We start from the raw sequence: 10490 nt of genomic DNA, 5'->3' as shown, positions 1-10490 counted from the left end.
GTTTTGTCGTCTGGTGTGACGACCAAGTTTCCCAACGCATCCTGCAGGGGCCCCACATTACCTGGGACTTTCTTTTTACCCCCTATGTATTTAAAGGACTTCTTATTGTCCTTAATCTGGGAAGCTAGTCCTAATTCCATCTCTGCCTTGGCCTTCCTGACTGCCCCCCTACATCCCTGAACGACTGCAGTATAGTCATCCCTGGTGATGACCCCTTCTTTCCATTGGGTGTACGCCTCCCTTTTAGCAAGGAGACATTCCCAGATGCTTTTGGTGAGCCATGGAGGCTTGTGTGCCCTCCTCCTCCCTTTGATCCTCATTGGGATTACCTTCCTTTGGAGGATTGTTTCCTTAAGGAGTGACCACTCTCCTTGGACACCTGTCTCCCCTCCCCTCTGGGACCTCAGTGCTTCCCCAACTATCCTCCTTAGCTCGTTGAAGTTTGCCCTCCTGAAATCTAGGGCTGCTGCCTTACTACAGGCCTTTGCCACCTTGTGCTGGATGAATTCCAGCAGGCGATGATCACTGTTGCCCAGGTGATCACTGGTTGCCCAGGGGATGAGGAAAGCAGTTAGTGGCTACCTATACAGCATCCTATGGGAAAAGTCTGCAGCATACTAACAAAAAAATAGTTTTCCTCAAAATACCATTCTCCTCCCTGACCCATCACTGTCACCAACATAATCAACTGGGTATGGTCCTGCTTGGAGAAAAGCTTTTGCGAAAGTTACTGTGATATACTGTACCAAAGTCCACACCAAAACCTCTTCAAAACCAAGGTTTCTGGTATGCAATTAAAAAAAAATAAAGAGTGAAAGAAAAACAAACAAAATAAAACAAACACCCTCAACCCTGTATAATCCCCTGGTCTTAATTTCACTGCCAGATTTCAAAGGACAGCTGAAAAACAGGTGTTGGAACTACTTATAAGAGGTACAAAAGTGTGGAACCAATCTTTTCAGCAGGTGTGTCACAATTAGGCCCTGTCTCTCTCCACGTGCTAAATCAGATCCCCTTCATCTGCTCTCTCTGTTGCTCTGCTTTTTGTACCCTGTGCTCCCTGTCCAAACTACCACCATGTCACTCATCCCATTTCTGCTAGGTACCACATGCAGAGGCTGCTGGGGCCACTTGAGGGCACATGTGCTCCAAGCTGGCTACCCCTGGTATAACATATTTAAATACAGAAATTGCTGCTAGGTCCCCGTTACATTTACCTATCCATGCATATGCACACACACACTATGCAACTACCCAACAACTAGAGCACCACTTAGTCTGTTCACTGCATTCAGTCACCAGCATGCCATGGGTGGGGCGGGGCCTATAGGTTTTCATGCCATTTAAAGCACCCTGATGCAGAGGCACAGAAGCACCCATCCACCCCCTGGGGGGGAACCAGCAATAAAATCTGACAGTAGATGCACTGTATCTATACCTCACCTTCTCCCCTGCAACCTGCAACTGGGGGGGTGGAAATCTCTGGCTGAAAGACGATCATCATCAGCTCAGGACCCATCCCTAAGCTGAGGTCGAGATCCTCCTCCAAGGCACCGCCTGCTGATGACTGCACACGTGCACACAAAATAACTGAAGCACACACTTGCTAGGAACCCATAAGTTTACTGTTACAGCCTTGTGTTTACACCAGACATTGGGGAAAAAAAGAGAAGAAGCCACAGGGGCTGTCGCTGGTCCCCGCTGCAGGCTTCAAAGGCTCCTTCCCCCATCTCGGGGGGGCCCGGCCTCCAGCTGCCACCTGCTCCCTCCCCGGGGAGGACCCGGCCCCACTCGCAGCTAAGGGCCGCGGGCGCTAGAGCTGGCGCTGCTTGTGGCGGGGGGTGGTCTTGCAGTAGACAAAGAGGCGGCCGTTCCGCCGCACGATGAAGCAGTCCTTGCAGCGCCTCCGCAGCACCACCTTCGCCTTCATGCCCGCGCTGGGCGCCGGGAGGGGCGGGAGAGGCGCGGCCGCCAGCAGCGGGCGCGGCGCCGCGCCCACAGCCACCGGGGCCCACATGGGCAGGCCGGACCGGGACAGGGCTAGGGCCGCCACCGACAGGCGCCGTACGAGCAGCGCCGCCATGGTCGCCCTGCGCAGAAGAAAAATGACCGACGGTTAAAGGGCGGGGGTGGCGCCATCACCCGCTGCTACCAGCCCCAAACCCCTTCCCTCCCTCCCTCCGCACCCACAGACACCTCTGGTAGCCGCGCCGGTAACTAAGATGGCGGTCGGAACGCGCCGGGAGCTGCCGTAACGCCCGCGCATGCGCAGAATCCTGCCTGTGCACAAGGCCGCCCTGGGCGAGGAGGCGGAACCCACAGCGAAGCTGGGTCTGGGCTGGAGGGTTACTCGCCTTTCTCCGCCCCCTGTGTGTGGGTGTGTTTTAAAGGCTGCTGCGCGTGCTTAACAGTGCGGCCGTTGTGGGTCACGTGGCCGTGCCAAGATGGCGGCGCCCAGCTCGACCTTCCGCCTGCTGGCGCGGTTGGGCTGCTGGGTCCCGGGCCGGGCGTGGTGCCGCGGTTATGGCGCGCAGGTGTCCGCCACTGGCGAGCTGGTGACGCACACGGGGCAGGTGATGTGTGCGCCAGGACTGAGGCGAGAGTGCTGGCACTGTAGGCTCGGGCTCCCCGATTCCCTGATGGAGCAGCCGGGGTGGTGGAGGACTAGGTGGCCCTGCAGGCCTGGGCCCTGTGCGGTGTTTCCTGCCGACGCTCTGCCTATGCGGGTTCCCGTACCTTTTCATTTACACGTGCCCCATGTGCGGCCCCACCATGTCTGGGGTCTTCTGGTAAATCCCTTGCCCTAGCCAAACATCTCTCTGACCAGAAAGGAGGCTCTGGCTGGGAGGGCCCCTAGGGACTGCAGCATCACTTTTCTGTCACTTGACCATTCGTGTCTCCAAGCAGAGTTTTACTGGGCAGCATCCCGTGGCTCCTTGGACTCTTTCAAGGGCCACTGGGCACTGTCCAGTGTGCTTGGTGTCACCTTTCTGTGCTCTTGTTTTTAACCTGTGGTCTTTACTCCCATCCCTGCTTTGTTCTTTGTTGTTCCAAGTAATCAGTTGACGCACATACACTAGTCTCTGTTAATTGGGGTAGAGGGGGAGAGGAAATGTTGCTCTGGAGGCCTAAGGTCTGTGTCCCCAATATGTGTCAAGTAGGCCCACGTTCCTATCTATCATTATTCACTAAGCCCCACTTTTTTTTTTACTGTGAAGTTTTAACGGGGTCAGTGCTTTGGTGCCCTCTTGAACAGAGAACCTCCAAAGTTACTTATCTGGGAGCAAGGAATTCAAGGCATATACGGGGTGGCAGGCTGTTCTGTAAGGAATGGTTCTGGAAAGCCCGTAGTAGACTAACAGGCAAGCAGTTCAACACAAGATCTTGGTGCAAGGTGGCAAAATGGGCTAATGGTTCCTAATGTATAATTAAGCTGCAGCTTATTTGGTATTTCAGGTATATGATGAACAGGACTACAGAAAAGCTCGTTTCGTGACACGGCAGAAGGAGGTAAAATACACTGTAGCTAGGCGCTGCCAGAGTTGATTTTAAATTTCCTGGTAATACGTTAAGTTTTGGTTTTATTTAAACATGTTTTTAAATTGTAAAGACTTTTCATTCTGTTAGAGTAAATATGGTAGACTTATTTTTGTGTTGCATGGGAACAAATAGCTTGTGCAAAGATTGTTGCTCTGTACTTTGCTGTTAATGATATCTGATGGCTTATAACTTCTGATCCACAGCTTTGATCCAAGAACTTCTGCATACATGGATCAATGCAGAACAGCTCTTCCTAAATAACTTCACGTGTAGACCAACATTTGGCTGCAATGATTCTACTTTGGGCAGGGGGTTGGACTAGATGACCCCTGAGGTCCCTTCCAGCCCTAATTTTATATAGTTCTGCGATTCAGATATAGTTATTCCCTGTATAACAGAGAAGTGCATAGCAGTATGAGAGTCCAAATTTCAGTTAATATCAATGCATTTTTTTTTTATTCAACTGAAATCAAATTCTGACAAGTTATTTCTGGAGAGGCATGTAATAATATTCAAGGGTAATATGACATAATATTTGATAATTGCATTATGATGGAGACTCCTTGTCCCTCCTGTGCCTAAATATTGTACAGTAAAATCCCTGTCATCTGGGATTTTACTAACCGGCATTTCTAGCGACTGGAATTTCGAGCCGGGGTTGGGGGGGAGAGGAAACTTGCGGCCGCTGCTGCTGCCACCTACCGCGCTGCACTGCCACCATTCCTGCTCCGCATTGGGGTGGAAACCCTGTGCCCTCAGGTAACTGGAATTTTTACATCATCAGAACCCTCCATTCCCCACTTGTGCTGGATATCAGGGATTTTATTGTACAAACAGGTGGTGAGATAACACATTACCACAAGCAATTTGAAACATGGTTTATGTCATGCAGAGGCTTGGTATGCGTGACTAAGAAATGAAGCAAAAAAAATTATGCTGCAAGTGAACCTGGATAAAAAATTGCTGGTGGTAAATGGCACATTAAGTCAGGGATCTCATGTAACAGTAAACAACACAAATTTTAAGCAAGGGACCCACTTCAACTATTTATGTTCTGTCATAGCACAGGATGGTAACACACAGGAATTAAAGGAAGAATGGAAGCAGGAAATAGAACCTATTTTGCACTGCACAAGCTTCTATCATCCAAGCACATCCCAAGGAAAAGTTTCATGTCTAAAAACATAATTGGACCATGTATAAACTTTGGCAGTCAAAGCAAGGTTCTCTCACAAGCAAACAAGATACTACGGGATTCTTCTGGGGAAAAAAAAATTCCCCCCGTATTTCTTGGTGTACAGTATGATCCTATAACACAAAAATGATACATAAGAACCAAGAATGCGTTCTGTCAATTTTACATAGCTCTAATCCTGACATACAAAATCACAGCACAATGACTACAGGGGTTGGGCAGTATCGAAAGAATGGAAGTTATTTGGACACCAAAGAAAGTTTCCTTGGGTACCGGAGTGGAGAAAGCTGCCTGGACACCCAAGACAAAGATGGCTAGATTATGTAGTCAGACCAACAGAAATTAAATGTGCCGCTTTACTCAGCCTTGGTGAGGCCGTAGCTGGAGTACTGTGTCCAGTTCTGGGCTCCACACTTTAGGAAGGATGTGGATAAGCTTAAGAGAGTCCAGAGGAGAGTTACACACACAATCAGAGGTCAAGAGAGCAGGCCTTATGAGGAGAGGCTGAGAGGCATGGGACTCTTCAGCTTAGAAAAGCATAGGCTCAGGGGGAACTTGGTGGCAGCCTACAAGTACATAAGGGGTTTGCATCAGGATCTGGGAGAACATCTGTTCACCCAGGCACCCCAAGGGAAGATGAGGTCCAGCGTCACAAACTGCTGGAAGACCGTTTTAGACTGGATGTAAGGAAAAACTTCTTTGCTGTCTGAGTCTCCAGAGTAGACGAGTGGAATAGACTCCCCCTAGAGGTGATGCAAGCACCTACTCTAGACACATTCAAGAAGTGTTTGGATGATTATCTTTCTGGGGTCATTTGACCCCAGCTGACTTCCTGCCCTTTGGGTGTGGGGGCGGGGGGGCTAGACCTGATGATCTCATGAGGTCCCTTCCAGCCCTAATGTCTATGAAATCTATTAAATGACTGGAGCAAACTAGCTTATACTCTGCAGCCTGCAATCTTTCTCTTGTAAGAAAGTATAAAGACAGTCTTTACAAAATTACTATTTTTTTTTAATACAACCTTAGTTACGTGTTCATTTATAGTGCTCGAATCAACAGTTGTATATGAAATATAAGTATAATAACTTGGGTGTTATGCTTCTTCTGTAATGCCTGATGATAGTAAAAACAATTTAAGCTGTCACTTAGGAAGTTTTTAAATTATGGCATGCCTCATGCTTCAATTCAGCAAAACAGTTAAAACACAAGGGTAACTTCAAGCCCGTGCGTGGTAGTGGTATTAGGCCCTGATTCTGTAAGCATACATATTACTTGCGTGAGTAGGCCTCACTTTTTTTTTAGTTAAACATGTAGGTGAAGGCAGCGATTATTAATATATCGTACAGTTTTCTTTTATACTTTTACTGTTCTACAATTAAATATGCAAGTATTTGGTTAATGTAGGCAAGACCTAATTTTCATTTACTTCTAATTGGCCAAATACAAGTATGACTTCTAATTTACAAATATGAAATATTCATTAAAAATATGCCTTAGTACCCCCAATCTTGAGGAAAGCAAATATACTTTCTAGAGATTACTTGAAGATATATGGCATGAAAAGTACAGAATCATTATACCACTCTAACAGATTTGGCTGGGATTTTCAACATAGCCTAAGGGAGGCTTTCATTTCTGCCTTAGAAAATCTTTTCTGTAATCCCCATGTGAACTAGCTTGAGATGCAGTAGTTTACTGTTAAAAGACATCTGTCTTGGGAATATCCTCTTAAATGTATAGGATGTGGGTACTTAGGGAATTAAATAGCCCTTCGAATTTGTGAACAGAAGCGAACATGAAGAGCATGTTCTAGTTAAATGCTCAGTCATGCCAAGTTTGAAGATACAAGTGCAATGTTACCATCGCCCTTTTGGCATAGATTTTGACATTAAATGGATTAATTACATGTAATGGGGTCACTTTGGTAAGCAGAAAATCCTGACATGGGGAGGGTGGTTATTCCTTCTAGCCCATTTCTTTTGCTGTCATTTGTATGTTATTAGAAGCTGTGAAGTTGACTTTCAACATTTTCATGGTTAGTTTTAGAGGCAAGGCTCTTAGTTAAATGTATGTAGCCATAATAAGGTGTGAACAGGTGAGCAGAAGCACGGAGTAGCAATGTGTAACCACTATTAATAAGGTGGGAAAGCTAAGAACAAACTTCCCGTATGTGAAATAGCCAAAATCCATTTAAGTAGTACAGTCAGTATTGAAATTGGTAGAATTTTGGAAAATGACTGTTGTCATTTGCAGGGTTTAAATGGTGTTTTAAATAGCTTGTACTATATGGTATGGTATTATCTTCAAGTAGGTTTCCCTAGGATGTTGGTCACAGTGTAGCATTTTATATTATGATACACTTACACAATTTTTTGTCATAATGGTCCTCCTTCCCAATGTAACAAAATTAGATTAAAATTTGAGAGAAGCTTAATTTTTGCATAGGTTTGAGATGTTTCTCATTTGTAGATCAGTTTTAAGGACAAGTCATGCTAATGCTTTTTAATTTTTCTGTTGTATGTGCGTGCGTGCACCTGTATTCAGTCTTTTTTTTCCTTCATACTTTATTACATTAGAAATTGATTGGTTGGGAAACTAGTAAATCATGGTATGTCAGAAACTAAGAATGAATATCTGCAAGTCAGGGAAAGTGAATCTTTCACTCTGTTCAGGATTGGTGTGACATTATTACCTGGAGGGTACCATGTCTAGGTTTCAGCACTGCACTTGAAGAAAGATGTGGATAAATTGGAAGGACTCCAGTGGAATGTGGTGAAAATGATTAGACATCTAGAATACGTGAATTGTGAGAGAGAGTTGGAAGAACTGGGATTATTTAGTCTGTAAAATACAAGAATTAAGGTAGGGGTAAGATTTTTCTAGCTGTCTTCAAATACATGTAGGGTGGTTAAAAAGAAAATGGTAATAGACTATTCTGTATGGCTGCAGGAGATAGGACAAGAAGTAACGGTCTGAAAGTACAAAAACAGGAAATTCAGGTTGGATACAAGGAAGAACTTTCTTAATATGGGGGTGGTTGAACATTGAAACAGATTACCTCGAGTAGTTGTACAGTCTCTATCTTCAGACATTTTGAGGAGCAGGTTGAATAAATGGTTGGCTGGAATGATTTACTTGGGAAGAATCCTCCTTTGAGCAGGAGGTTGGACTAGGTGACTTCCTGAGTCTAGCCCTGTCTTCATCATTTCAAGTGGAACAAATTTGGAAAGGCAGTCACACTGTCAGAAACTGTTTTTTAAACTTAGTCTTGGCTAATAACATTTGGAAAAAGGAAATCTTATTAAAATATTAAAACACCATTGTTCCTTGACATACAGGGTTGGAGCCCTCAAAAACAGTTCCAAGACTTGCCAGAACTAGCCACCTTGAAACTAGGGAAGCCACAGACTTGATATTTGTAAGAGAGTGAAAACCATTTTAAAACTTTTAAAAACATTAAGAATGTCAGTAATTGAGAAGGGCTTCATTTTACTTAGTTATAAAAGAGTGGCATGTTTTTACCCCAAGTTGAATTTAATTTTCTCGGTTTGGACCTTCATTATAAAGATGAAAATTGAATGCCCATACAGCAGGATTGAATTTGAATGTCTGTACAGCTGGATTGTTTTCTGTGACCCTCTTATTTGGTGCAAATTAGAGTGTATATTCATACTAGCAAATTGCCTGTCAAGAATAAATGGTGGGGGGAGGAACCAGAGTCCCGTGTCGTCCCCCCCCCTCATCCGGGCCCATTTCCTCCCTTCCCCTCCTCTGCCCCTGCCATTTGGGGTTCGGCCCTGCTCCCCACCCCTGCTCTGCCACCTTGGGCCTGGGCCCACTCTGCCCCTCCTCCATCCCACCCCTGCCCGGCTGAGTCAGGCAGAGTCAGACAATCAATCAGTGTGTGAATAAAGCATTATGGACAGACAGACTAAGGCTTTTATAATATTAGAATACAGGTCGAGGTACCAGGAAATAAACTTGATGCAATACATTTTGGGGTTTGGCCAGTGCTTGGAATCTTGTTGGGAATGTCTTTCAGCATTTGTGTGGTGTTGAAGCTTTCCATCCCAAAATACCATGAATAATACCATAACTATTTTCTAGCATGGTGGTTTCTAATGATGAGGTGTTTGTGTTTGCCACACTTATCAGATGAGTCTAAATAAGATGTGTGACTGTTCAAAGAGTCAGGAAGGTGCTAGTGATTTTTTTACCTAGAACAGCTCTTTTCTGGGCAGCCCCCTTCTCCTTCACTACAATGAGATGGAACACAGCATTTGGTATAGAGCATACTCAGTACAGTAGAAGAATAGAACTAAGCTAAAAAGGAATGATTACTTTCTGAATTAGGATAACCACTTCTTCCACTGTAGAAGCAATGCCTGTCATTCTACTCATGTCTGCTACCATCTCCAAAAGGAAGCAAGTTGCTAGTTAAGTACTTCTACTGTTCCTGGTGTGTTCAAGTCAGTGGTCATTCTCTGCTACAGCCAGAGTGAGGCTGGGAAATTTGTCCTTGTCTTGAACTGATAGGTCAGAAATTGTCCAGTGAGGAAACAAATCCTGGTAAACTGATACATATCTAAGCTGTGGGGGGATGTGGGCACGCTAGAAGGGAGGAATAGGCTGCAGTCAGACCTAGACAGGTTACAGGGGTGGGCAGATGAGAATAAGATGGGATTCAACACTGACAAGTGCAAGGTGTTGCACCTGGAGAGGAAGAACCAGCACCATGCCTACAGGCTGGAGAACTCCCTTCTCATCAGTGCAGAGGCAGAAAAGGATTTTGGAGTCATCATTGATGCCAAGATGAACATGGGCCGGCAGTGTGGGGATGCAGTCAGGAAGGCCAAACACACCTTGTCATGCATCCACAGATGCATCTCAAGCAGGTCCAAGGAGGTGATCCTCCCCCTCTATGCAGCACTCGTAAGGCCGCAGCTGGAGTATTGCGTCCAGTTCTGGGCGTCGCGCTTCAAGAGGGATGTGGACAACGTGGAGAGGGTCCAGAGGAGGGGCACTCATGTGGGCAGGGGGCAGCAGGGCAGGCCCTATGAGGAGAGGCTCAGGGACCTGAACCTGTTCAGCCTCCACAAGAGAAGGCTGAGGGGGGGATCTAGTGGCCTGTTACAAACTAGTCGGAGGGGACCAGCAGGCATTGGGGGAGTCCCTGTTCCCCCGACTAGTGACTAGAAATAGTGGTCACAAGCTGGCAGAGGGTAAATTCTGACTAGACATCAGGAGGTGCTACTTCACTGTCAGGGCAGCTAGGATCTGGAACCAACTTCCAAGCGAAGTGGTGCTGGCTCCTACGCTAGGGGTCTTTAAGACAAGGGGTCGTTTGACCCCAGTACTCTTTCCTGCCATGGCAGGGGGTTGGACTTGATGATCTGCTCAGGTCCCTTCAGACCCTACTAACTATGAAACTATGATACCATCTGGTCATAAATTTCATATACAGCACCTGTGCTCCCGATCTGACTGCTCGATAGTCTAGGTGTTTTTTGCCTTTTTCAGTTTCACTTTTATCTCCTAATCTGAGGTCCTTTTGCTATGCATTTCTCTCATAGCTCATTTACTTGGGGTGCTGAGCACTTACGCTGCTGACAGACATGGTGGGAAACCCCCCCCCAAAACCACACTTTACTGGAAAACTCAGCACATTAGTTCCACCTGGCTCTGCAGCGTCTATATAGATTGGGTGCTTTTATCTACTAGTTGATTCAATCAGCTATTAGATAAAAGTGCCAAC

At 46.0% G+C, this 10490-nt stretch overlaps 2 protein-coding genes and 1 long non-coding RNA gene across 7 annotated transcripts in view; 1 reads left to right on the top strand and 2 right to left on the bottom strand.

The window, feature by feature from the left end:
- Positions 1-1593, bottom strand: part of LOC109291953 — a 20283-nt gene extending 18690 nt beyond the window's left edge. Inside the window, exon 1 of the long non-coding RNA XR_002095996.1 lies at positions 1582-1593. This is a non-coding gene — a long non-coding RNA (uncharacterized LOC109291953). The remainder of the gene's footprint in view (positions 1-1581) is intronic.
- Positions 1594-1606: 13 nt separating this feature from the next.
- MRPL36 (mitochondrial ribosomal protein L36) lies at positions 1607-2265 on the bottom strand. 3 transcript variants are annotated; one of them, XM_019509200.1, is made up of 2 exons: positions 2202-2265; positions 1607-2095 (listed from the first exon to the last, which is right to left on the bottom strand). In XM_019509200.1, the coding sequence occupies exon 2, from the start codon at positions 2081-2083 to the stop codon at positions 1814-1816; it is 270 nt and encodes an 89-aa protein (XP_019364745.1). In that variant the 5' UTR covers positions 2084-2095; positions 2202-2265; the 3' UTR covers positions 1607-1813. The 3 variants fall into 3 exon arrangements, with proteins under 3 accessions (XP_019364745.1, XP_019364744.1, XP_019364746.1); XM_019509199.1 differs by having other exon boundaries at positions 1607-2090; positions 2187-2246; XM_019509201.1 differs by having other exon boundaries at positions 1607-2090; positions 2197-2217.
- A 140-nt stretch (positions 2266-2405) lies between these two features.
- Positions 2406-10490, top strand: part of NDUFS6 (NADH:ubiquinone oxidoreductase subunit S6) — a 15529-nt gene continuing 7444 nt past the window's right edge. For 2 of the 3 annotated variants that reach the window (XR_002095995.1, XM_019509196.1), the window contains exons 1-2: positions 2406-2573; positions 3457-3510. Coding sequence is in view for 2 of the 3 variants with exons in the window: in XM_019509196.1 (XP_019364741.1) it covers positions 2445-2573; positions 3457-3510 (183 nt within the window). In the remaining variant the exon portion in view is untranslated. The remainder of the gene's footprint in view (positions 2574-3456; positions 3511-10490) is intronic. The other variant, XM_019509195.1, reaches the window with a different exon arrangement.

Source organism: Gavialis gangeticus, unplaced genomic scaffold (genome assembly GCF_001723915.1).
Source record: "Gavialis gangeticus isolate Ggan-Ray unplaced genomic scaffold, GavGan_comp1, whole genome shotgun sequence".
In the NCBI taxonomy this organism is placed as follows: domain Eukaryota; kingdom Metazoa; phylum Chordata; order Crocodylia; family Gavialidae; genus Gavialis; species Gavialis gangeticus.
This window is presented reverse-complemented; position numbering and strand designations above follow the sequence as displayed.